At 42.5% G+C, this 27,571-nt stretch overlaps 1 protein-coding gene across 1 annotated transcript; it reads right to left on the bottom strand.

Annotated features, from left to right (window-relative positions):
* tspan36 (tetraspanin 36) lies at positions 1-27,006 on the bottom strand. The gene is made up of 7 exons (XM_078409270.1): positions 26,761-27,006; positions 15,349-15,540; positions 13,235-13,309; positions 11,635-11,730; positions 4,617-4,763; positions 1,635-1,718; positions 1-1,049 (listed from the first exon to the last, which is right to left on the bottom strand). The coding sequence occupies exons 1-7, from the start codon at positions 26,818-26,820 to the stop codon at positions 963-965; spliced, it is 741 nt and encodes a 246-aa protein (XP_078265396.1). The 5' UTR covers positions 26,821-27,006; the 3' UTR covers positions 1-962.
* Between the last annotated feature and the right edge of the window lie 565 nt (positions 27,007-27,571).

The raw sequence follows: 27,571 nt of genomic DNA, 5'->3' as shown, positions 1-27,571 counted from the left end.
GACATGTTTCTTTTAATTTTTATTAACAGTTTGCATTATACACATTGATACGAGCATTAAAAGCCGAGTCTCCAAAGCTGTTGTGGATTACATTTATGGGAAAGACTGAGAAATGAATTATTCCAAAACACCAATTCAAGACAATGCTACTAAAAATGAGACTGGAAAAAGTTCTCAGTAACTATGATCAAGGAGTGAAAAATCATAATATGCCATTTTTGAAGATTAGAAAAAATACAAGCACTTTAAAATCTCAAACTTGAATGTACTTTTCAGCAACAACTACAAAACAGGTCAGATTGAACAACTTAGCTATAACTATTGAAACAATTTAGTCTTAATCATCAAGTGCAATAATTCATCCTCTAGTTAATTGCATTCACAGCCAAGGAAAGAATTAGTGATTTGTGCACAGTTTTTTAAAAAAAATCACAGCAAAAGTGGGTTCATGCTTTTGAGCATTTATGACAAAATTCCAAACTAGTTTAAGGCAAATAAGTGCAGTGGTTACAGCAGCCTGTTAAAGGTAAATTGAAAAAAGGCAAATTGAATCCTTGGATTAGGGTCCCCTGGTGAACCAAACTACACCCCATCAACTGAAAGCAAAATGAAACAAGGTCATCTGACTAAAAGTTATTAAATATTGTGGATCCTTCTTCCCCAGATCCAAGTAGGCAGTTCCTTTCAAATGCAACCCCCTACCATTTATTGCACTGTAGTTACAATACTACCGCTCAAGTGAACAGCCACAAAGGGGAGAAGTGTGCAGTAGTTTATGATCAGCACAATTTAGTCCAGTGGTCCAAGTTAACCACAGATAGCTTCAAAAGTAAAAATGCTTTGTGATGGTTCCCATTTTAGAAATAGTTGGGAATAAATTGGTGGGTCTAAACATTCTTCCACTTGTTAACAGTGCAATAGTTCTTAAAAGTAAGCTCAGGTCTTCAAGGCTTGGGTTTCCTTCACGCGTATGTTCCTGGTAGGATAGGTTGGTAGCTATTGTCCTGTCGTTTGCAGGCGAGCACACAGATGCTGATCATGCCAAAGAGCTGGAAGAGGAAAAAAGTTAAATGAATTGACATACTTGTGCCTGTACAAACCAAATCTTGACTAGCAGTGTACATGGGCCAAGACTAAACCAAATTAACTACCATCAGTATTTACCAGTTGTAAATAGCAACTTGCTGGTGGTGCAACCAAAGGAGCTGCTATCCCATTGCTCAAGTGAATCTAGGAATTCTGTGTGGAGTTTATATCCTCTCCTAGTGACCACATGGAATGCCCCCACTAGGTGCTCTATTTCCTCCAGTTACTAACATGTATGACTTCGTAGGGCACTTGGTCACTAATTGCTCATAGTATGGTAATTATGTGGTAGAATTCAGGAATGCGGAGAGTGAAAGTTAGCAGAGATGTGGGAACTGTTGTGCTGTTAAACTGAATGAGGATAGTGGCCTGCATTGCAAAAAACCCCGAAAAAAACGCAACCCTATCACACGAGCCTTTGAGAAACAACAAAATCTTAACTTCACCAATACTGAGTTCTCAGGCATTACCCATCTGTGCACAATAGCCAGCCTACCACTTCTGGATTTTCCTCAGAGCATCAATGTAGGTCAGTGCTAACAAGTTACCTGAATGATGATAAATCCTAGGGTGGTCAGCATAGCGTAGGTCAGAATAGATTCCAAGCCTTTCTCCAATTTGGACTCACAGCCCTAGGAAAAAGAACATTTTAAATCAATTAAGCTAAAGAAAGGTAGTGTTGTTTCTAAAGTGTACTGTCCAACATAAATTTAATGCTAAAAGAGACAAAGGCCTGGAATAACTCAGTAGGTCAGGCAGCATCGCTGGAGAACATGGATAGGTGATGTTGCCATCCTGATCCGGGTGTCAGAGGTTATGGGGAGAAGACAGGAGAATGGGTTTAGGAGGGAGAGATAGATCAGCCATGATTGAATGGCCTTATTCTGCTCCTATTACATGATGATGTTATGATCTATCCCGTTCTCCGAGATGCTGCTTGACCTTCTGAGTTACGGCGGCACTTTGTGTTTTTGTATGCTAGCAACTGCAGTTCCTGCTTTCTACAAAAATGTAATGCTTTACTCTTGTTCAATCACCTCCAAGTTCAGAAGGCCTCTTCTAGTCCTGGGTAGCCTACTACCTTTTTTTTTTTTTAAGTACTTTTTTGGAAGACAGTGGAAAATGCAGCATCTCAGAATATAGATAGGCGACGTTTCGGTCTCGGTCCGAAATGTTGCCAATCCATGTTCTCCAGAGGTGCTGCTTGGCCCACCGAGTTACTCCAGCACTATCTTTTTTGGTAAACCATCAACTGCAGTTCTTAGGTTCTCCATTTTATGATGTTCACTACCCATTCTTCACCGGCTTGCCATCAGTATCTGGAGGATGAACCACTTGTATTGGCACAATGCCAACAACTACCCGTCAGTCCATCCACTAAAACCTTTCCTTCAAGCCACACAGTTCACCTCCCTGCCTTAGTATTCTAGAAGGTTTAGTTAGTTTTTGTTAACAAAAATACTTTTGGACACTTCAAAAATAGTGACTTCAACAGCTGGTCAGAATTAAAGGACGTTCCTTCAGGAAGGAGATAAGGTGGGTGGTGAATCTGTGGAATTAATTGCCACAGAAGGCTGTGGAGGCCGTCAATGGGTATTTTTAAGGCAGAAATAGATAGATTTTTGATTAGTATGGGGTTATGGGGAGAAGGCAGTCGTAAATGGCCTACCCCTAATTCTTAAACTGTGACCCCTGGTTCTGGACTACCAACATTGGGAACATTTTTTTCTGCATCTAACCCGTCCAATCCTTTAAGAATTGTATATGTTTCTATAAGATCCCCTCGCATCCTTCTAAATTCCAGTGAATACAAGCCCAGTCGACCCATTCTTTCATCATATGTCTGTCCCGCCACCCCGGGAATTAACCAAGTGAACCTAAGCTGCACTCCCTCAATGGCAATAATGTCCTCAAATTAGGAGACCAAAGTTGCACATAATACTCCAGGTGCAGTCTCACCAGGGCCCTGTACAACTGTAGTTGGACCTCCTTGCTCCTAAACTCAAATCCCCTCGCAATAAAGGCCAACATGTCATTAACTTTCTTCGCTGTCTGCTGTACCTGCATGCTTATTTTCAGTGATTGATGTACAAGCACACCCAGGTCTCATTGCACCTCCCCTTTTCCTCATCTGACACCATTCAGACAGACAGACAAAGCAAAGAGGCAAGTGCAGGAAAATATTACTGAAATACAAGATTAGCTGCAATCTTGTCAAATACCGCAGCAGGTACAAGGACATATAGCTTCCTGACTATTTCTCAGATGAATATTCTGAGGATTTATGCCACGCCATGAGGTGTAGGAGTATTAAACCTTCCTACCCTTGGTGAAAAACAAAGATGGCCCATGTTGCAAGGAAACTCTTGGTCCAAAATATGCATAGTTAAGATGGTATTCTAAATACATTCCCTTCACTCTTACATCTTACTAGACGACCCGTGGACCCGTTGGGTCCAAACCTCTCCTGCGTTGCCCACTCCAAAAGCGCACAGCAAGATCCCAGAGTATATCAGAGGCCACGGCGGCCAGGGAGTCTCCAGCTGGGCCGGGCAAGAGGGGAAGAGGAAAGGGGAGAGGGAGCCACTCACCCCGGCCCCAGGCGGCCATCAAGATGAGATTTTAGTTGGGTCCCCGTTGTGGGGCCGGGGGCAGGCGAGGGGGGAGAGGAAAGGGGAGAGGGAGCCACTTACCCCAGCCCTGGGTGGACATCGCAGCGACCAGCAGCAGGAGAGCAGCCGCCGGGCCCGGCAACCCTCTCCTAACTGCACAGGCGCGGCTGCCTGGCCCAGCAAGTGGGAGTGCACTGCGCAGGCGCAGCTGCTGGGCCGTTGCGAGGGGGAGTGGAAAGGGGAGCCACTGACCACGGCACCGGGCGGCCAGCAGCACAGGAAAGCGGACTCAAGGGGCTGCCGCATGTTCGTCCCGCCGGCCACTATCTTCTTTGACCCTCTGCACCACGGGAGGAAGGTCAGGCGCGGGGCACGCCGGGACGGGCACCGGTACTCCCGGCACTGCTGCGCGAGGGGGGGAAGGGGGGAGGAAGCGCATTTATATACATATATATATACATACAAGATGAGAGTTTGAGTTATATATATATATATATATATATATTTAGATATCTATCTGGCAATAAGTGTGGCAAAAATAACTGAGAAAATACTGACAAGAAGTGTTCATCGAAACCAGAAAATACTTGATTTGGACGTCACAGATTGCAAAACTATGGTGTAAGTTGCGTATGATAGACAGCAAGGGAAAACCAGCATTTCATATAATAATGTTTTATCAAATTGAGCTGATTCCTGCCGAATTTAGCGCCTCTTGCAACATCACAGGATGACTCAGGACCAGGGAACCTTAAAATAAACTGTTCCCTACCCAAACCATTTCGTAATCGTAATTAATTTATTAGCCAAGTATATTTTGCAACAAACATAGAAAAGCAGAGCATTAACCACATTGACAGTGTTAGAAGCACAGCTGCCAATTCTGACAGGCGAAGAGCCTGCAAATTTGACACCTACTCCAGTGTTGAGCAGCTGGGGTTGGGTTAGGTTGCCCGTGCAGTTGGTAAATCCAGTCTTGCAGCAGCTGATGGGTAGAGTCTTGTTTGTTTTGAACCACACATTTTTTTCCCAGTAGGTGTAGTTCAGAATTCCACAGCACGTCATCTGCAGGAAAAGATCGAAACGTTAGGACTACTTTGTTCTTCGTGTATTCAGAGCCAGAGTGCAGGTGTTCACAATTAATACTTCACAAATTCTAGAAGCAGAATTAGGCCATTCGGCCCATCAACTCTAATCCACCGTGGCTGATCTCCTACATCTTGGCTGATCCAACTTTCCCTCGCAACCCCATTCTCCTACCTTCTCCCCATAACCTCTGACAACCGTACTAATCACGACTCTTGCTTTACTATTGAATGCCAATATTTTTGTCGAGCCAAATGAATGGCCTGGTGACACCAAGTTGACCAGGTGTCTAAAGTACTAGCATGTTGTGGTGCAATTATTCAAATTTCTGGTGTTGTGGGCATGGAGTACCTGATGGCCTGCTGATTACATGGAGATGCTTCCGACCTTCCGTCCCTCTACTAGAAGCAGATTCTTGTGTTCTTCAACATGCAGTTGAGGGCATAAATACATTGCATGATAGTCAACATTGGGAAACATGTTCCCAATGTTGGGGGAGTCCAGAACAAGGGGCCACAGTTTAAGAATAAGGGGTAGGCCATTTAGAACAGAGATAAGGAAAAACTTTTTCAGTCAGAGAGTTGTGAATCTGTGGAATTCTCTGCCTCAGAAGGCAGTGGAGGCCAATTCTCTGAATGCATTCAAGAGAGAGCTAGATAGAGCTCTTAAGGATAGCGGAGTCAGGGGGTATGGGGAGAAGGCAGGAACGGGGTACTGATTGAGAATGATCAGCCATGATCACATTGAATGGCGGTGCTGACTCGAAGGGCCGAATGCCTACTCCTGCACCCGTTGTCTATTGTCACCCATCCGAATGGAAACACTAGCAAGAACATCTTAAATTTGCACAAATCAAATTGTTTTAAAAAAAAAATGGAATTTAGAGTTGGTTTAGTTGAAGATGATCAGGCATTTAGAAACAGTGGAAAGACGTGAAACTGTGAGAAGGCCAGTAGGGCAGTCGTCAACACGCAAGACCTTGGTTTCCATCTCATGGTTGAACTCGGATCTGTTCACCTTTTGAAATGATTGCCATTGCAAGGGCAGTAGAAACAAAGGCAAGTGTGACTGCATATCCTTTTGGCCTCAATGTATTATCCCCAAATGAGATGCAATGAATAAATAGAACTTCCCTCTGCTACATTTACACAAAGCACTGGATACATGATCAATGCAGGCAGTTGGAAAATCTTACTGCCTGGGCAAGAGGGAGAATTTAGCTAATTTACTTCCACTGGTTATTTTACCAAGTTATGGTAGAGGCATCAGATTACATCCTGGTCAATATTTATCAGACGTCTCCTTCCTGAGGAAATTCATCATGTCTCCTGTGGCTCTTGGAAACTTTTACAGATACATCACAAGTTCATAAGTCATAGGAGCAGAAGTAACCCATTCGCCCCATCAAGTCTACGCTGCCATTCATTCATGGCAGATCTATATTTCCTTCTCAACCACATTCTCCTGCCGTCTCCCCAAAATCCTTGACACCCTGACTAACCAAGAATCTGTCAATCTCCACTTTAAACATACTCAATGACTTGGCCCCCCACAACCATCTGTGGCAATGAATTCTACAGATTCACCACCCTCTGGCTAAAGAAACTCCCCCTCATCTCCATTCTAAAGGTACGTCCTTTTATTCCGAGGCTGTGCCCTCTGATTCTAGACCTCCACTAGTGAAAACATTCACTTTATTCATGTCTTTCACTATTCGTAAGTTTCAGAGGTTCCTCCCTAATCCTACTAAACTCCAGGTAGTACAGGCCCAGTGCCATCAAATGCTCATCATACTTTAACCCGATCATCCCTGTGATCATTCTCGAAAACTTCCTCTGGACCTCTGAAGGGCCAAATGGCCTACTCCTGCACCTATTTTCTATGTTTCTATGACCTTCTCCAATGCAAGCTTATCCTTCCTCAGGAATGGGGCCCAAAACCCAATACTCCAAATGCAGTCTGACCAGTGCATTATAGAGCCGCAGCATTACATCCTTAATTTTATATTCTAGTCCTCTTGAAACATTGCATTTGCCTCCCTTACTACTGATTCAACTTGCAAATTAACTTTTTGGGAATCCTGCACCAGCACTTCCAAGTCCCTTTGCGCCTCAGATTTCTGAATTCTCTCCCCATTTAGAAAATAGTCTATGCCTTTATTCCTACTACCAGTATGCATGATTGCACATTTTCCTAACCTGTATTCCATCTGCCACTCCTTTGCCCATTCTCCCAACCTGTCCAAGTCCTTCCGCAGAGTTCCCGATTCTCTACACTACTTGTCCATCCACCCAACTTCATATCATCTGCAAACTTAGCCACAAAGCATTCAATTCCCTCATCTAAATGATTGATATACAATGCGAAGGGTAGCAGCCCCAGCACAGATCCCTGAAGAACTGATAGTCACTGGCAGACAACCAGAAAAAGCTCCCTTTAATCCCACTCTTTGCCTTCTACCATCCAGCCAACCTTCTATGCATGCTAATATCTTCCCTCCGATACAATGGGCTCTCATCTTCTTCAGCAGCATCACATGCAGCACATTGAAGGCCTTCTGAAAATTCAGGTGAACAACATCCACAAACTTTCCTTTGTCTATCCAGCTATTTACTTCCTCAAAGAATTCCATCAGATTCGCCAGTGGGGTACCGCAAGGTTCGGTGCTGGGACCCCAGCTATTTACGATAAACATTAATGACTTAGACGAAGGGATTAAAAGTACCATTAGCAAATTTGCAGATGATACTAAGTTGGGGGGTAGTGTGAATTGTGAGGAAGATGCAATAAGGCTGCAGGGTGACTTGGACAGGTTGTGTGAGTGGGCGGATACATGGCAGATGCAGTTTAATGTAGATAAGTGTGAGGTTATTCACTTTGGAAGTAAGAATAGAAAGGCAGATTATTATCTGAATGGTGTCAAGTTAGGAGGAGGGGGAGTTCAACGAGATCTGGGTGTCCTAGTGCATCAGTCAATGAAAGGAAGCATGCAGGTACAGCAGGCAGTGAAGAAAGCCAATGGAATGTTGGCCTTCGTAACAAGAGGAGTTGAGTATAGGAGCAAAGAGGTCCTTCTACAGTTGTACCGGGCCCTGGTGAGACCGCACCTGGAGTACTGTGTGCAGTTTTGGTCTCCAAATTTGAGGAAGGATATTCTTGCTATGGAGGGCGTGCAGCGTAGGTTCACTAGGTTAATTCCCGGAATGGCGGGACTGTCGTATGTTGAAAGGCTGGAGCGATTGGGCTTGTATACACTGGAATTTAGAAGGATGAGGGGGGATCTTATTGAAACATATAAGATAATTAGGGGATTGGACACATTAGAGGCAGATAACATGTTCCCAATGTTGGGGGAGTCCAGAACAAGGGGCCACAGTTTAAGAATAAGGGGTAGGCCATTTAGAACGGAGATGAGGAAGAACTTTTTCAGTCAGAGGGTGGTGAAGGTGTGGAATTCTCTGCCTCAGAAGGCAGTGGAGGCCAGTTCGTTGGATGCTTTCAAGAGAGAGCTGGATAGAGCTCTTAAGGATAGCGGAGTGAGGGGGTATGGGGAGAAGGCAGGAACGGGGTACTGATTGAGAGTGATCAGCCATGATCGCATTGAATGGCGGTGCTGGCTCGAAGGGCTGAATGGCCTACTCCTGCACCTATTGTCTATTGTCTATTGCCAGGCAAGATTCCCCTTCACAAAATCATGCTGACTTCAGGCTACGTTATCATGTGCTTCCAAGCACTCGGAAATCTCATCAATCAACTTTAGCCAGCTCCTTCCACATGCTTCTGCAGTCACCTTTACTTAGTAATACTGTCATATGTTGAAAGACTGGAGCGACTAGGCTTGTATACACTGGAATTTAGAAGGATGAGAGGGGATGTTCCCAATGTTGGGGGAGTCCAGAACAAGGGGCCACAGTTTACGAATAAGGGGTAGGCAATTTAGAACTGAGATGAGGAAAACATTTTTAGTCAGAGAGTTGTGAATCTGTGGATGAGAATGATCGGCCATGATCACATTGAATCATGGCTCGAAGGGCCGAATGGCCTCCTCCTGCACCTATTGTCTACTGACACATCTGATTTCACTTCTCCTTCTCAAACTGCAGGTTGTATTTTATCATATTATGGTCACTACCTCCTAGGGGTTCCTTTACCTTAAGCTCAATAAAGAAACCCAATTCATTCCACAATACCACATTCAGAATTGCCTTCCCAGTCGGCTCGACTACAAGCTGCTCCAACAAGCCATCTCGTAGGCACTCCACAAATTCCTTCTCTTGGGATCCAGTACCAGCCTGATTTTCCCCAATCTACCTGCATATTGAAATCTCCCATGGCATGTCATGACGTATGACAGCCTCAGTTGGGAACCGTTCTACCCAAGCAGCATTTTATACTCAAACTTGTCATTTGACCATTTACTAACAATGTAAACTATGTTATTATCTACATCTGGATGACAAACAGTGGATTCTGCACCAACCCTGTGGCACAACATTGGTCACATGCCTCCAAGTCATAAAAATAACTTCACAGCTAACCTTTGACTCCTTCCTCCAAAGGAATTCGATTGGCCATCTCACCTTGGATTTTTTATATGATCCAGCATTCCAGATATCTCGATTGCAGTGTCAAAGTATGTTATCAGTGTGTTTTACGATGCCGACAGATTTATAATTTCTGCAACTCTCAATTAGGTTTACGCCTGCCCAAGGCTCAGGTGAAATCCAGGATTTAGTGGTAGATGCACCTACCTACATCTGCTTGCTAAGAGCTACTGTTAAATTGATCAAGAATTCAGAAAACCCCATATATGAAGTTAGTCTATATTTCGAAGGGTGACCATTTCTAGTTATTCTGGTTGAATAAAAAAGTGCCATGTTGAAATTACGTCAGTGACATACTTGAAGGCAAAGGTCAATGAACAAGACTGGGGCTTGAGAAGTGGCTTCCCCCACATCACCATTACAGCAGGACAAGGTTGTTTGGTTGTACAGTGGTCCAATACCTTAATCTTTGGTATCAGGGCTCCATGGTGTTACCTACATAAAATAAAAGATTTTCTCTTCCCTCCCCTTATCCCATTCCTCCAATGTCAACATTTCTCAGCACTTTTGACTTAGCTTCAACAAGACTTAATGCTGGATAGTAGCTCAATTGTAACCTTTAATTTAGTAGTTCATTCGTGGCAAATGATAACTTTTCAACATTATATGCAAACCTCATGTTTCAAGGAGTAGGGGTTGGTTGAGTCCTTTGCTAGGAGCAAAGAGGTCCTTCTGCAGTTGTTAGGAGCTAAGAGGTCCTTCTGCAGTTGTACAGGGCCCTGGTGAGACTGCACCTGGAGTACTGTGTGCAGTTTTGGTCTCCAACTTTGAGGAAGGATATTCTTGCTATTGAGGGCGTGCAGCGTAGGTTTACTAGGACTGGCGGGACTGTCATATGTTGAAAGACTGGAGCGACTAGGCATGTATACACTGGAATTTAGAAGGATGAGAGGGGATCTTATTGAAATGTAAAAGATTATTAAGGGGTTGGACACGTTAGAGGCAGGAAACATGTTCCCAATATTGGGGGAGTCCAGAACCAAGGGCCACAGTTTAAGAATAAGGGGTAGGCCATTTAGAACGGAGATGAGGAAAAACTTTTTCAGTCAGAGAGTTGTGAATCTGTGGAATTCTCTGCCTCAGAAGGCAGTGGAGGCCAATTCTCTGAATGTATTCAAGAGAGAGCAAGATAGAGCTCTTAAGGATAGCGGAGTCAGGGGGTATGGGGAGAAGGCAGGAACAGGGTACTGATTGAGAATGATCAGCCATGATCACATTGAATGGCGGTGCTGGCTCGAAGGGCCGAATGGCCTAATCCTGCACCTATTGTCTATTGTCTAAAATAGTCCATATCATGATTTGTAATGCAAAGCCATGCCATCTATGACTTTAGGCAGGATGCAGCGCAGAAACAGGCCCTTCAGCCCACCGAGTCCACAGCGATCACCCCGTACACTAGCACTACCCTGCATGCTAGGGAAGATTTAACCGAAGCCAATTAACCTACAAACCTGTACATCATGGAGTGTGGGAAGTAACGCATACCCAGGTCTCGTTGCACCTCCCCTTTTTCTAATCTGACACCATTCAGATAATAATCTGCCTTCTTGTTCTTGCCACCAAAGTGGATAACATCACATTTATCCACAATGTACTGTATCTGCCATGCATCTGCCCACTCACCAAACCTATCCAACTCACCCTGCAGCCTCATAGCATCCTCCTCGCAGCTCACACTGCCACCGAGCTTTGGGTCATCTGCAAACTTGGAGACGTTACATTTAATTCCCTCTTTTAATTTGTTGATATATATTGTAAATAACTGGAGTCCCAGCACTGAGCCTTGCAGCACCCCACCAGTCACTGCCTGCCATTCTGAAAAGGACCCATTAATTCCTACTCTTTGCTTCCTGTCTTCCAACCAGTCTCTATCCATGTCAATACCCTACCCCCAATACCATGTGCTCTAATTTTGCACACCAATCTCTTGTGTGGAATCTTGTCAAAGGCTTTTTGAAAGTTCAGATACACCACATCCACCGGCTCTCACTTATCCATTTTACTTGTTACAACCTCAAAACATTCCAGAAGATTAGTCAAGCATGATTTCCTCTTCATAAATCCATGCTGGCTTGGACCGATTCTGTCACTGCTTTCCAAATGCACTGCTACAACATCTTTCATAATCGGCTCAAGCATCTTCCCCACTACCAATGCAAGGCTAACTGGTCTATAATTCCCCGTTTTCTCCCTCCATCCTTTCTTGAAAAGTGGAGTTACATTAGCTGTTATTAGCTCCATATTACCTGTATCTGCAAGTAGTCCACAGCTCTACTTTCTGCATTTTCCCCATTATATTTATCAAAGACGGCCATCATAGACTTATCCACACCGTCATGGACCTGTGGGAAGAAACAGTCAATTAGTCTGATTTCCAACGAAAGATTGAAGAAATCATTTATTTCCAATAATTGGAAGCACAGAAATCTTATTCTGGTATTGTTCCATGTTGACCTTCTTGCTAATTGGGAAATTAGAATAGAGTCAAGGCAAGGTAGCGCACGATACATTTTAGATCCTTGTTGGCAGATACGATAGTGCATTTAAGAGACTTTTAGATAGGCACATGGAAATGCAGGAAATGCTCTTGGCATCATGTTCAGCATAGACATTGTAGTCCGAAGGATCTGTTCCTGTGCTATATTGTCTGGTGGAATACATTTGTTTTTATTAATTAGTACAATGGTTTAGTTTGTTTAATTTTCCTCTATGCCCATGACTAACTATACAAAAATCCTTTATTACTATTCTAAATCTTTCTTTAAAAAAATAAAAGCAGATTACCATTTGGCATTATCCCCCAATTCACAATATCCTAGAATCATCCAGCTTTGAATAAACTCCCTGAAGCTGCACAGCCCTCCAAAATAGAGGGCTCTAAACATTCCCCATCCCAAGTGCAAGGAAGTTTCTCACCCAAGGCCTAAATGCCTTGCTTCTTATTCTCAGACTTGACCATGGTTTTCAAACTCCTCAGCTATTGAGAATTCTCTGGCACAGCAGGCAGTGGAGGCGGTGCTGGCTCAAAGGGCCGAATGGCCTACTCCTGCACCAATTTTCTATGTTTCTAAAATAAATTCACCTGTTGTCCAGCAAGAGTTTACGATCTCTCATTCTCCCAAACATGGAGAAAATACAGGTCCACTCTATGCAATGAAATGCAGAAATCTTCAATGCCCTTTCTCCAAGGCAAATACTATCTCTTGTATAATGATAAGACTGTACACATCCTCTAGTTGCAGAGTCACCAAGGCCCTAAACAATTGTAATCAGAATGATTCCTCTCAAGGCCAACATATAATGGCCTTGAGGCTGCATGTCAACTTTTGAGTCGCATACAAGAACTTTTCGTATATCTTACCAAGTTTCATTTCTGTTTTGAATTGAATACTTTGTCACATCTGACAAATCACAATGTCAGCACCCTTTTGTATGCAAGCAAAGTTACAAAGTATCCTGCACCAGGTACTCATTTGTTCTTCTCCCACAGAAGGAACAGCAGTTCCCCCACACCGGATCCTCCATTGTTGTGCCCAATGGATAACCTTTTCATTCCTCCCAACTCCTCCCCTCATATCTGTTGTTTCCTCATCTGCTGAGAATACACCCATCCTTTTACCACCTCCTGTTTTTACAATAGCACGTTTGAATCACCAGTTTGACAAGACAAAGATCTTGAAGGTCACAAAAAGTTGCTTTCCAACTATTCCCAAATAAGCAGGGCCCTGCTGGATTTCACAAGTCACAAGATTTCATGCATTTTGCTGCTGTCTCTTCGCCGAATTTTATTTTATGAGAGGAGAAATGAAAGTCCAAAAAATACTGTTATATTCATCTTTTAAGTACCTGTCTTCTGTAGATGAATCCCAGAACAAAGGCAGATACCTCTGCAGCAAAAATGATGAGGAGGATGAACAGAAACTAAAAATAAAAAACACAACCAGTGTTAGTAGCATTCCTTACAGCTTTTGTCCAGCATTTACAGCAAACAAATCCCATGCCTGGGAGAGAGCAAAAGGCACCTCACTGAATTTGCCGTTTGACAAGTTTATCCATTCTCTGTACAAATCCTACTTTCCACTCAGCTACCTCCAAGTTTTCTTATGCAGAGCAGCACAACGCACCAACAGGGTGAGTGGCCTTTGAATGTTTTTCCCAAGTATCCTAATAAATGTGATAACAAACCAACACCAAATTTGGGCTCAAGGTACTGGCAAATAAACTGTATTTACCACTACAAATCAGATCTAGACTTGGTTGTACAGGCAATAGCAAGAGAGGTCCAAACTCCACCCTACTAGTTTTGTGGCCTCAATATTCAGTATGTGGAAACTAAATCTATTGGACCAAGTGATATTTTCTACCATACTAGAATCAGGTGGCCAGTATAGCTCCCATTAGCATTGAAATCAGATGGCAGGAATTGACAGCTTAATTGATCTGCAAACCTTGTCCAAGACTCAGCCATGAAAATAAATCCCTGCTGTTTGCATTGTTGGATGTAATTGGAGGAGGGGGGAACCCACCAAGGTTAAGGTCAAGGTCAGTTTAATGTCACATGTGCCAATGAAGGCACAGTGAAATTTGAGTTACCATACAGCCATACCAAGTGAAAAGCAACAAGAGACACAGCCACATAAAATAAAAGTCAACATAAACATCCACCACAGCAACTCCCCACATTCCTCACTGCGATGGAAGGTAATAAAGGCCAATCTTCTCCCTCTTTATTCTCCCGCGGTCAGAGCTGTCGAACCATCCACAGTCGGGGCGATCGAAGCTCCCGCAGCCAGCGATCTGAAGCCCTCGCAGTGGGGTGATCGAAACTCCCGCTTCGGGACGGTTGAAACTCTCTGTGGCTTGGAGCTCCAAAATCGATCTCTAACCAGGGACTGCGGGCTCGACTATGTTAAAGTCCACAGGCCCGCAGTTGGAGCTCTCCACAGTCGATCCCCAGCAAAGGGATTGCAAGCTCCACGATGGCAAGTCCGCGTCGTGCTGCGTCACGCCCACGGTTGAAGCGCCAGGTCGGTCTCCAGGAAAGGCCGCGCCACTCCACGATGTTAGGCCGCAGTGGAGACGGGAAAGAAAAAGCATCTCCGTCGAGGCAAGATATTGAAAAAAAAATTGCCCAGCCTCCCCCTTATAAAACAAACCAAGAAACACAAAAACATACTCCTTAACACGTACTTAAAATAACAAAACAGAAGAAAGGACAGACAGACTGTTGGCAGAGATAAAAATTCAACAAGAGAAAAGCCAGTGAGGGGCAAGTCATCTTGTCAACCTAGTATTTAATTTGTCTTGGCATTCACATCTAGAATATTTATGTGTTTTATTGACTTGTACTTAAATCACTCATCTGCATTTAGTACTCAAGTTCTTCAGTCCTCTTTGCTCTCCTCTGTTAAACAACATTTCCTTCACCTCAATGATAAATTTATCAGAAAGGAAACAGACTGATCAGTTTTAATGAACAAGATGGTTTCTTCATTTCTCAGTATGCCACATTAAGCAATTCCAACCACTCCCTTCTCAGATTCAACGACTGTTTCAGCTTTAGGTTGAGGGACACAAACTGCCTGAACAAAATTAAAAATCCTCAATTTCCTTACTGTATCCGTTCAAGAATAGGCTATCCGCTCCAGGGGTTGGTATCCTCCTTCAGGAAACATGGCTTCTATGCTGTAGGGGAGGATGCCCTCACTTGCATTTTCTGTTTCCCCACATGCTTGCACCTACATTATCCATCCTCCCCAGACCCTCACCTTCCATCTCAGTTCCACACAGAGGACATCATCCTTTGCCACTTCCAGTGAAATCCCACCACCAGCCAAATCTTCCCCCTTATCTCCTCACCCCACTCGATTCCAGTATCTGCCTGACCCGAGTTTTTCAAAGCATGGGTTTTTTTGCGAAAGAAAAAAATAAATACATATGGGAAGCAAAGATCAACTCACCAATCCCAATCCACAGCGAGAGTCTTTCAGAGTGGCACAACATCCAATGATTCCAATCAAAAACATCACAAGTGCTATGCCAATGATAATCATAGCTGGGAGCACAGTGTACCGGTCTTGAAAAAAGTGACTGTAGTTTTTGAAGGTTGATAACAAGGTGACTCCCACATAAGTGAGAACAGCTCCTGCAGCCTGCAAAACAAGAAAATCTGCAATTTATTCAAAGTCATTAGTGATAGACATTAGACAGATAGACAAGTCCGATGAGAGTTCTGCAACACCTTCTCTTGCTAGAACAGCATCTGCAGTTCCTTCTTGCACAGAAGAAACACTAATTTGGTTAATTGTTCAGGTGATGTGGCTAAACATTAAACACGCAAGAGTACCGAGATGAATGTTTCCATGAAAGTCATAGCATACTTGTCTAGAATACAGCACGTGAACAGGGCATTCAGCCCACAATCCCTGCACTGATCATAATACCAAATCAAGGTAACCCCATCTATCAGGTGATGATCACATTCCCTCCATTTCATGCACCCAAGTGATGCACTCAAGTGACTTTGATATCACTGGGCACAAGTATGAGATGTGAATGGAAGTGAAGCAACAGATTGAATTAATAGAAGCTCAAACGAATTAGATTTTAAATTTGTGACATTACAGAATCAAGATAGTGTTACACTGGAGTCATCTGGATTTGCTCCAGATTACTCCAGTTGCCTGGTAAAGTTACTAGTGAACATACAACCTGGCTTTTTTTTAGATTTTAGATATACAGCGCGGAAACAGGCCCTTCGGCCAACTGAGTCCGCGCCGCCCAGCGATCCCCGCACATTAACACTATCCTACACACACTAGGGACAATTTTTACATTTACCCAGTCAATTAACCTACATACCTGTACATCTTTGGAGTGTGGGAGGAAACCGAAGATCTCGGAGAAAACCCACGCAGGTCACGGGGAGAATGTACAAACTCCGTACAGACGGCGCCCGTAGTCAGGATCGAACCCCGAGTCTCCTGCGCTGCATTCGCTGTAAGGCAGCAACTCTACCGCTGCACCACCGTGCCGCCCTTGTGAATTAGCCCGTGATCCCACTCAATATTAAACCTTATGGAATCCCACCTTCATCATAATTAATGTACAATTGTCTGGTTTAATGCATACAAGCAGCACTATTCTACTGTTGCCTCAAGATCTAGTTTAGGGTGTCTGGCAGAATTGAAATCATGCAAAATGAGGATGGTGGACAGGAATTATATTACAAAGTAGTTTGATTCAATTATTCATTGTAAATCAAGAACTATCTGTAGGAGGAAATTTTGTGCTGTACCTGTACCCTGTATCTGGCTTTACTCAGATAGGCACAGACACAAAATAAAACAGCTTGTAAGTCAGTAGCGAGTCTATCGAGCAAGTCGGTTTATTGAAGGCCTCAACTGTGCACACTGGGAAAACACCGAGAGTACCCAAGTGTTCCAAAGATTCACAGTACTTACAGCATTTTATATTTTCATGACATAATCATGAAAGAATGGATCAACTGGGCTTGTATTCACTGGAATTTAGAAGTATGAGAGGGGATCTTATAGAAACATATAAAATTCTTAAAGGTTTGAACAGGCCACATGCTGCAAAAATGTTCCCGATGTTGGGGGAGTCTAGAACCAGGGGTCACAGCTTAAGAATAAGGGGTAAGCCATTTAGGACTGAGATGAGGAAAAACTTTTTTACCCAGAGAGTTGTGAATCTGTGGAATTCTCTGCCACAGAAGGCAATTCACTGGATATTTTCAAGAGAGTTAGATTTGGCTCTTCGGGCTAAAGGAATTAAGGCTTATGGGGGGAAAAAAGCAGGAACAGGGATCTGAATTTAGATGATCAGCCATGATCATATTAAATGGTGGTGCTAGCTGGAAGGGCCGAATGGCCTACTCCTGCACCTATTTTTCTATGTTTCTGCAATGGTTACCTGTGGATTTGAAATAAATCATAATGATCAATATCTCTATAATTTTTTTCATCTTTGTCTTTCCCGAGATTTATCTTTAACCATATATTTCCTGCAACTTTGCAAACTCTCTGCCATACATTTAACAAATAGATACCATAAATGTACAGAGATTTGATGGGGTCAGTGTATTAAAAAGGCTGTTCGTTAATTTCTGGGAGATTTGCCTGCAAAACAGTGACAAAGAGCAGCTGTAATCTCAAGGTTGCAACGGATAAGAACCTAGACAGAACTGCAAACAACTGTCCCCCTCAACAGATAAGGAAGCCTGCTTTTCAGCAGAGTGGATAGGTGTTAGCTATTTATAACCCCCATTGTCCATTTTAATTAATGCTGTGAAGTAAATATTTTGACACATTTATTACTGTCCTTACATTCTATGTTGGCCATTTTTCCCCTTCATGGCTTCCCCAGAATGTGAGCTCTTGGGTTAAACCTACTCATCATCTTTATAATTTTTCAAAATTTCCAACACCACCAAGTTTTTGCAAGTAGCATTGTTAGGCATTCTGTGGCCACTTCACAAGATTGCTGACAATTGCCTTTTTCACTTTAAGCAAAGTCATGAACATCCTCTTATTACCAAGTCCTATATTCTACAAAGGCCATAGGTTTTTATGCAATATTGTATTCTTCCTGTTCTATTAAATGTTTCACGGCAGATTCACTTTCATAAATTGACCAACTATGTTTACAAGACCACCCTTCATGTCACAGTAATGGCACATGTTGGTCATCACCATTCAAGATTAAGAATACAAAAAACATTATAATTTCATTTATGAAAGTGGCAGGGTTTTTCAGTATTCCAAACTAGATTGTGTAATCAGATTAGCTGTACAATTGTGATATACATTTGAGATCATATGCATTTTAAAACTCTTATATCATTTCAACCATGGGAATTGTATACTCTAAGGCTGCATCATCTTGGATGCAGAAGGTTCCCTGGTATTATTATTGTAAGCTTGAAGTATTGTTGATTTTACATCCTGCTATCGTGGGTTTCAGTTCTGGAAATTTCTAGTCACCAACATGATTGTAAGTCACATGGTTAAGGTGTGATTGAAACCCAAATATCATGATAAAAGCAATTAGAAGCTACGTCATTCACTTCAATTTAGTAAACAGCCCCACTCCTGATTGGGGGGGGAGGGTAATGGGTAAAGGAAGAGAGAAAGAATGAATAAACTGGTTGTAACTGGGGCATCGACAAATATCACCATCATAGTTAACGAGATGCTGGAAAGCTTCTCCATCAGTGTGGGGAACACATGCAGCTCATTAACTATCATTGGCATTTGGACAACGACAAGATAGCTTGCAGAGGTCAAGTTGGTTTAAAATTAAATATTGGAGCACTCAGGTGAAAAAAAGACAGGGTCATCTTCCTTCAAAAAGAGAAAAAAGTGAAACCGAACAAGTTACATGTGAGAGAGATGGGGAGGCAAAGGCAGTATCTGTAACAAGTGAAAACCAAATAACAAGTGGTTTGCTAATTGCAGCTGACTTGTCTGGAGATGCAAACAGAAAGATAAAGAAGAAAGAGAGATCCACATAATTGCAGGAAATTTGGTAGCAGGTGCAGAAAGAATGTAGTTATCACATGTTAATCTCTTTTCCTCAAAACTGGTTGGTTCTCAAACTGAAAAGGCCTTTTATTCGAAATAGCTGAATTCAAAGTCCCTGGGGCCATGGTACAGTTAGAAAATGATCTGCTGTTCAAATCTCAATTTGGGCTTTGTCGGAACATTTTAAGTGGCCATAAGTAGGATGTATAATCCACCTGGTAACTTGAAGCACAAGGTCATTCTGCAAAGCAGTCACCCAATTCTTTGCATTAACATTGGCCAACCAAATAATAACAAGACCAAATAATAACAAGAGCTTGGAATGCAATTGTCAAATAGACTGCCTCCAATTTAAGCTTGTTTATAGCACCAACCAGTGGAATTCAAGTTTCGGCAACAGGTAACCATGGAATTTGTAGAGTAATGACTAGTCTTGGTGAAATACAAATCTGTGAGAACACAATTTTTACTTTTATGAATAAAGTGCGCAGATTATTACACAACGTAGCTTGAATGACACACCACTTCCTATTTGCAAAGCCATTGTGCACTTCAGCCTCGTCAAGATTGCCTTGAAGCAAAAATTCCACAGAGGAAGAGAAATTCGGATGACTAATAGGATGACTCTCAGCTTCAAAGTTGGTGGGTAAAAGGGTTTGCGGCCATATCATGCGACTATGACAATGTTACCTTCGAGATATCCGTCAGCCATCTTAGTTACAATTCTTCCTTGGTTCTGGTTATGACCTCCAGTTAACTTTACCCATAATTTAGTTATATTGTCAGTGCCTCTTTAGTTGTAACAGGGTCAAGACCTGGCTGCCTTGTTCATTCCTACCACACCCCTCTTCCAACATCCACCCATTCCTTTTCTCCAGAGATGCTGCCTGTCTCGCTGAGTTACTCCAACTTTTTGTGTCTATCTCCCACTAGGTACATCGTTAGTTTATTCCATGCTTTGCACGAGGTTGTTGCAATAATTGCGAAGAACTGGGGTGTACTGGAAAGTGCACATCAAAATGATTCATGTTGCTCATGCAAGTTTGCTTCGTTGTCTGTGACCCAATTGGAAGATGTTTGCATATAGTTTCTGGTATAATCACAATTCCTTTGGCAAGTGAAGTGTTGAAGGCCACACTAATAATCCATATTGCAAGTGCAAAACCAAACTGATGTGATATTCTATCACTCCTTCAAATAGGAGCAATGATTTCTTAGGCTTCATATATTTTAACTGATTCTGGTCTAATTATTGTTTTTAAGGGTGGAGAATGAAGAACTCAGTCAACTTTCATGCTCTTACCAAAGTTGTTTTTTGCCTGAAAGAACAATGTTGGCTCCAAATGCTAAAGGAAACTGGTTCTGAAACAGTTGATGCAAGCCTAATCTAAATATACTGTATGGTGTCAAACTCTATTCCGACCTTCAAATTTTACTATGAAATTCACTAGAGGCACAGTTGCTGTGTCAGTGCCAGAGACTCTGGTTCAATCCTGACCTCAGGTGCTACCTGTGTGGAGTTTGCACGTTCTCCCAGTGACCAGCTGAGTTTCCTCCATTGTTCCAAAGATGTGAGGGTTTGTAGGTTAATTGGCCTCTAAATTTCACTGTACCTTAATTGGTACATGTGAAAACAAATTAATCTTGAAATCTTGAATCTTAAATTGCCCCAAGTGTGTCGGGAATGGATGTAAAAGTGGGATAATACTGCAAATGGTGATTGATGGTTGGTGCAGACTTCGTGGGCTAAAGGGCCCATTTCCATGCCGTGTCTTTGAGGAGGATTTATGGGGATGAAGTTCAGCGATTTTTAATTGAGGTAATGATCATTATTCCCCAAACTGTACCATCACTGCTAGAAGTTTCAACTCTGATTCCAACACTTCACCAAAATCTAGACTGCTAACTGACTTCCTTGTTCAGAGAGATTGTGCAAGAAATATTTTTAGGAAGTGGATTTACTAAATTAAATCACATTTCCCAAACATTCATCATGCCTGTTCCCCCACATCAATCCTCGGGGGAGAAACTGAAGTGTTACAACTTGTGCTTGACTAGTCCTGCCACTTGCGAGTGTGTAGATATTTCTTCAGACAAGACTACAGGTGCAGGAATCTGTAGCTAAACCCACTGGAGGAACTCTGGTCAGGCAGCATCCATGGAGGGGAATGGTCGGTCAGCACTTTGGATTAGTTTCTCTAACAGTTTTTGCATTTATCTTTGTTATGGTTTGGAGAAAAAAAACATTATGTCAATCACTCACTAAAACTTGTTCCGTTACCAAGAAAGGTAACCCGTGAACACCTTTTGATTGTTCAAAAACTGCCAAAAAAACATTGGTTAGATAAGAATTTTACTCGGCTGCATATTTTAATCTGGTGCCAAGTTACTGGAGTCATGGCTTGACCTTAGTTTCTAAATTAAAGTATTTCCTGTTTAAATGTTTGCATAGTTGAACAATTTGTGCATTAACATTAAACACCTTTCCTTGCACCAGACATCCAAGGAGGTTTTAAGGCAGATGACACAAAGTGCTGGAATGAAGAAAGTCCTCAGTCTGAAGAAGGGTTCCGACACAAAATGTCACCCATCCTTTTTCTCCAGAGGTGCTGCCCGACCCGCCGAGTTACTCCAGCACTTTGTGTCTTTCTTCAGTATAAACCAGCATCTGCAGTTCCTTCCTACACAAGGTTTTAAGGTAGCCAGTTACAGAAATAGTTGAATAGAGGCCAATATTTAAATAACTTTCATCGTGATGTTACCATCACAAGGTGACTTGTTTTGTTGTTTGAGAAAGACTAATGGTCATATTAGCAGACAACAAGAAAAGTTATCAACAGAACAATTGGGAGTGGCAAGAACAAAACCATTACGCCGATTTAGATTGTTTAAGTCTCACTCCAGCACATGAAGTAAGACAGATGAACATTTCTGCTTTTTATATTAACAAAAAACTCAGCCAACTGATTTTATTGCATCTTAGCGAGCCACAGGCAAGGTACCAGAAGAATGGAGGGTAGCCAATGCTATTCTTTTATTTAAGGGCAACAGGGATAAGCCAGGTCAGTGAGCTTTACATCAGTGGCAAGGAAATTATTGGAGAAATGCCAAGGGACAGGATTCATGTACACCTGGAAAGGGGGCTGGTTATGGATAGTCAGCTGATCATGGATGGTCAGCATGGCTTTGTGCAGGAAGATCCTGCCATAGAAATCTGATAAAGAGTTTTGAGTAGATAGACACAAAAAGCTGAAGTAATTCTGCAGGACAGGCAGCATCTCTGGAGAGAAGGAATGGGTGACGGTTCGGGTCAAGATCCTTCTTCAGTTTTGCGTAGATGATCAAGAAGATTGATGAAGGCAGGGCAATAGACATTATCTATGGTGACTGTAAGGCATTTGACAAGGTGTGGCACAGTGGGTTAAGGCAGATCCGATCCAAGGCAACCCCACTTGATCCAAAGTTGAGTGGAGGATAGGAGATAGGGATTTTCCCCATGTACCACGGTGATTGGTGCTGCAATCTTCGCCATTCATGATAAATATGAATGACTTGGATGCAAGATATACAATTAATAATTTGGCAAAACAAATTGCCATTGTGGATAGTGAGATAAGATGGGAAATTGGGTAGAGAATTGCTTATGTAATTTAATGCTGTCAAGTAGTTTAGTTCAGAGATACACTGTGAAAACAGGCCATTCGGCCCACCGAGTCTGCACTGACCAGCGATCCCCGCACATTAACACCACCCTACCCACACATTAGGAACAATTTTACATTTGCACTGAGCCAATTAACCTACAAATCTGTAGGTTCGTGTGGGAGGAGCCCGAAGATCTCAGAGAAATGAGATCATGGGGAAAAGGTTCAAACTCCGTACAGACAAGCACCTGTAGTCAGGATTGAACCCTGGACTCTGGAGCTACAAAGTAGAAGCTCAACCGTGGCACCTCCGTACAAGTTATGCATTTTGGAAATAGATCTTAGTGGATCAGACGTGTACAGTAAATGGCAAGTACAAAGGAAAGCGGATGGAACAGAGGGATCATGGGTTCAAGTTCACACTTCCCCAACAGCAGCAACACTGGCAGAGTGCAGTAAAGGTGGCTAACAAAGGCAAATACAAGAGAATATTAAAGTTAGGACATGGTGTTGCAACTTTACAAAATACTCATTAGACCACATTCGGAGTAGTGCATGCAGTTCTAGTCACAAAGTAATAGGAAGCATGTTGTGCTAACGAATTCAGAGGAGACTCACCAGGATGTTGCTTGGGTTGGATGTCTTTGGTTGGGGAGGGATTGGATAGGCTAAGTTTGCTTTCCCTAGCGTAAAAGACCAGGTAGTGACATGTGTATAGAAAAGTCACACGAGGCATGGAAAGGGTATATAGTCTGTATCGATCCTCTCCCCTCCACCGAAGGACTATAAAAAAATATAAAGCACGGGGTTGAGGGAATCTATAGGGAAAGATTTTAAAGTATGATTGCTATCTGGAACCTCCTGCCATAGAGAGATACATCTTGTTTAAGAGACATTTAGATAGGCAATTAAATAGGCAAAGCATAGAAAGAGACTGAAGTAGTGAGATTGGTGTAGATGGGCATGCAAGGTCGACATTGACATGCAAACTGAAGGGCCCCAATCCTTGGCTGTACACTCCAATGCATTAGGAGGTAAAGATATTTGATCTAATGATACAGCAAAGAAACGGGCCCTTCGGCAACTGCCCATGATCAACCATTCGTTCACACTAGTTCTCACTTTCTCATCCACTGCCTACACACGAGAAGCAATTTTTCAGATGCCAATTAACCTACAAACCCAGCAGTCTTTGTGATGTGGGAGGAAAACCACGTGGTCAAAGGGAGAATCTACAAACGCCACACAGACATTAACCCAGGTTAAGATCGAACCAGAGGCAGAAGTTCTACTAGCTGTGTCACCCTAATTTGAATAACATTTTTCAGTCCCTTCTAATTTTAACCCGAGAACCCAACAAATTTTAATAGAAAAAAGTCTGGTGCAACAATATCTGTGCAGAACATGGATAGGTGACGTTTCAAGTCAGGACCTTTCTTCGGAGTGATAAAGGGTCCTGACCCACATCACTCATCCACATTCTCCAGTGATGCTGCCTGGCCCACTAAGTTACTCCAGTATCGTGTATTTTTCTTCGGTAAACCAGCACCTGCAGTTTCTTGCATCGCCAAATTCTTACAGAGTTGTATTGTGTTACCCAAAAGTCCAGTTAGAAACAAGGAATTGCAGATGCTGGTTAACAAAAAAGACAAGGCACTGCAGTAACTCAAGAGGTCACTCAGCATCCCTGGAGAACACGGATAAGTAATGTTTCTGGGTGGATTAGTATGAAGAAGGGTCCCAACCTGAAACTTCACCGATACTATTCTCCAGGGATGCTGCCTGACCTGCTGAGTTACTCCATCACTCTGTCTATTTTCCCTAGCAAGTTAGACTGTACTCATGTAATTGAATTGGTTTGGAGACATCACATTAAACACCACCTACAATCCAAATTTAGAAGACCAAAAGTAGCCACAAGTTCAAATTCATATTGTGATAATTTCACAACATTCTTTAAAAGACAAAGCAACTTTTTGGTAAGTGTAATGGAATTTTGCTAAATTAATAAAATGAAAATTGGAGATTCTGCTGTAAAATCTAAATTGCAGTCGTGCATTTTGTGATTGTAACCAGTGTACTTGTTGGAGCTGTACTAATCCAAGCAAGAGCATTCATTCGGTGCATTTTAATGGGTGGGAGGTTTTGGGCAACGTCATTCAATGCAGATGATCTGCTTAGAGGGCATGTGACTGCAAGTTTCAGGTCCAGTGATCATCCCACCACATTCTTTTAATTTCTTTACTTTTCATCATACAAGCACTGGCTAGGTCAGCACATCTTGCTCATGTTTACCAAGACAGTGAGCCTTCTTGAATGCTAGAGTCCTTCAATGAAGATACACCTTATACAAGGAATTACAGGATTCAAACAGTCTGAAAACTCAGCTGCTATTTTTTAACTGGGAATGTGTGGCACCAGATGCAGGTCACTTTCCTGTAACACAGGACTGAACAATTAAACAAAAAGTATATTCATTGTTTCACTACATTCAGCTCATCTTTAAACCACTTTACATTCTGCAGTCAAAATGCCACCCAATTTACTAGTGACAACACTTGAATATGCATAAGAAAATAACTGCAGATGCTGGTACAAATTGAAGGTATTTATTCACAAAATGCTGGAGTAACTCATCAGGTCAGGCAGCATCTCAGGAGAGAAGGAAAGGGGACGTTTCGGGGCTAGACCCTTTTTCAGACACTTGAATATGCACATCACTTATCTTCTCACTTCCCCAAATGAATCCTAGAGTAATTAAATGCGACTTCAGGTTGATAAATACAGTTCTGCTCGTCCTTTAACATATCAGATTCTCAATTTAACAATCATAGCACGGTTTACGGCAGCAATTCCACATTTCCTCTGAAGATAAAGCCCCACCGCTTTTTCCCCCAAGCTTTCTCTCTACTCCGATTAGTCCAAATGATCCCAACCCAAAACATCATTTATCCATTCCCTCCAAAATTGCTGCCTGATCAGCTCCTCCAGCACCTATTTATTGTCACTCTCCATTTTCTCTCCTTTCTTAAACAGTTCTCATATTTGCTGATAGCCAATCCAGAAAAAAACAATTCCAGGATATATACTGATCCAAGTTTGAGTCGCCTTCAAAACAGACATGGAACATTGTTTATTCTACTTGGAGAAAGGATTTTTTTTCCCTTCACGTTACACTACACCGATTGGAAATATCTGTTTACAGAAACAACAAATCCATTGTGATAACTCGATCAGGGCCAGTAAGTGACCAAGCCCTTTGTTTCAAAGGTCGGTTAAAAAAAAACTGATTTTAAAAAGTCGACGTTACGAAGCGAGACTGGCAAGAGTTATTAGTCAGTTTAAGAATAAGGGGTAAGCCATTTAGAACGGAGACGAGGAAAAACTTTTTCAGTCAGAGAGTTGTAAATCTGTGGAATTCTCTGCCTCAGAAGGCAGTGGAGGCCAATTCTCTGAATGCATTCAAGAGAGAGCTGGATAGAGCTCTTAAGGATAGTGGAGTCAGGGGGTATGGGGAGAAGGCAGGAACGGGGTACTGATTGAGAATGATCAGCCATGATCACATTGAATGGCGGTGCTGGCTCGAAGGGCCGAATGGCCTCCTCCTGTTGTCTGTTGTCTATTAAAACAGTTTAAACGGCTATTAAAGCGGGACTGTTCGACGTAGAGCGAAAGGATAGTCCTTGTTGAAAATGGGATTCCCGGTAATCCCGAGGAAAGTCATCTCAGAGAGAAAGAAGTTGTTTTTTGTTTTTGGGTTGTGGGGGGCATGTGGAGTATCGTTACCAAGTTTGTGTAAAAAATACAAGAATAGTTGAAGCAGATGGCTTGAACCAAGAGCAGGCTCTCCAATGCCGGGACGGTGGAAGGTCAAACACACCTTAAACTCAAGCATGCGGAAAGCGAAACCTCTCGGGTCCGGGGGAGTTTACACAGATTTGATTTATTCACAAAATGCTGGAGTAACTCAGCAGGTCAGGCAGCATCTCGGGAGAGAAGGGATGGGTGATGTTTCGGGTCGAGACCCTTCTTCAGACTGATTGTTACACAGTCTTACACAGACCCTTACACAGTCACAGCCTTGTGCCTTGTCGATTTGTATCAATGTGTGCTCGCAGCGAGGCGAGGCAGGCAGGCGTTACCATAAAGACACACAAACAATCTGTCGCTTACAGATACTCACCCAGAAAATGAAGCTGATGAAAATGAGAAGGGTTTTGGAGGTTACCACACCGCAATCCATCTTGGATGAAGTCAAAAACTCACGGAAACCCGACAACTAAGCGCTGAAACACACAACCGCTCACTATCTACCCCCGGCCGAAGTTCCAGTGAGGCTGTGCGTGCGTGCGTCCTTTTATTCCACTTCCCCCTTCGCTCCCCGACGATGAGAGCATATCGCATCTGATGACATAAACTGCACATGACTAACCATCCCGAGTTAACGGAGAACTGTGGAGTCCTGGTGTTTCCCGATTTGCAGGAGTAATGCCCAATGATTTCCTACACTCATCTCTTCCTCCCTCCCTCCCATTTAAAAAAAAATCTATTCTCAAGCTTTGACAAAACGCTTTTCCAAATGTCTACTCTGAAAAAGACATTTTGTTGTCAAGCCCACCTCTTTTGGACACAGAGTTTAAAAAAATAAAATAAAAAAAACACCAAAAAAAAAGCTTTACGCTGTACCTCGGCACACGTAACAATAATAAACTTAACTAAAACTTCATACAGAACGGAAACAGGCTCTTCGGCCCAACTCGTCCATGTCGACCGAGATTTTCATCTAAGATAGTCCCATTTACCTCTTTATTCTATATTTTATATACCATCTAAACCAGTGGTTCCCAACCTTTCAAATATAGCGACCCATTTTAGAACAAGCAATCATGAAGCGACCCCAACCCTTAAAATATCTTATATATACATTCGGTTTTTGTACAACAAACTGCCATATATTGCGATTATTGAATTATAGATTATTTATTCATAAAAAA

Source organism: Rhinoraja longicauda, chromosome 1 (assembly GCF_053455715.1).
Source record: "Rhinoraja longicauda isolate Sanriku21f chromosome 1, sRhiLon1.1, whole genome shotgun sequence".
NCBI lineage: Eukaryota > Metazoa > Chordata > Chondrichthyes > Rajiformes > Arhynchobatidae > Rhinoraja > Rhinoraja longicauda.
This window is presented reverse-complemented; position numbering and strand designations above follow the sequence as displayed.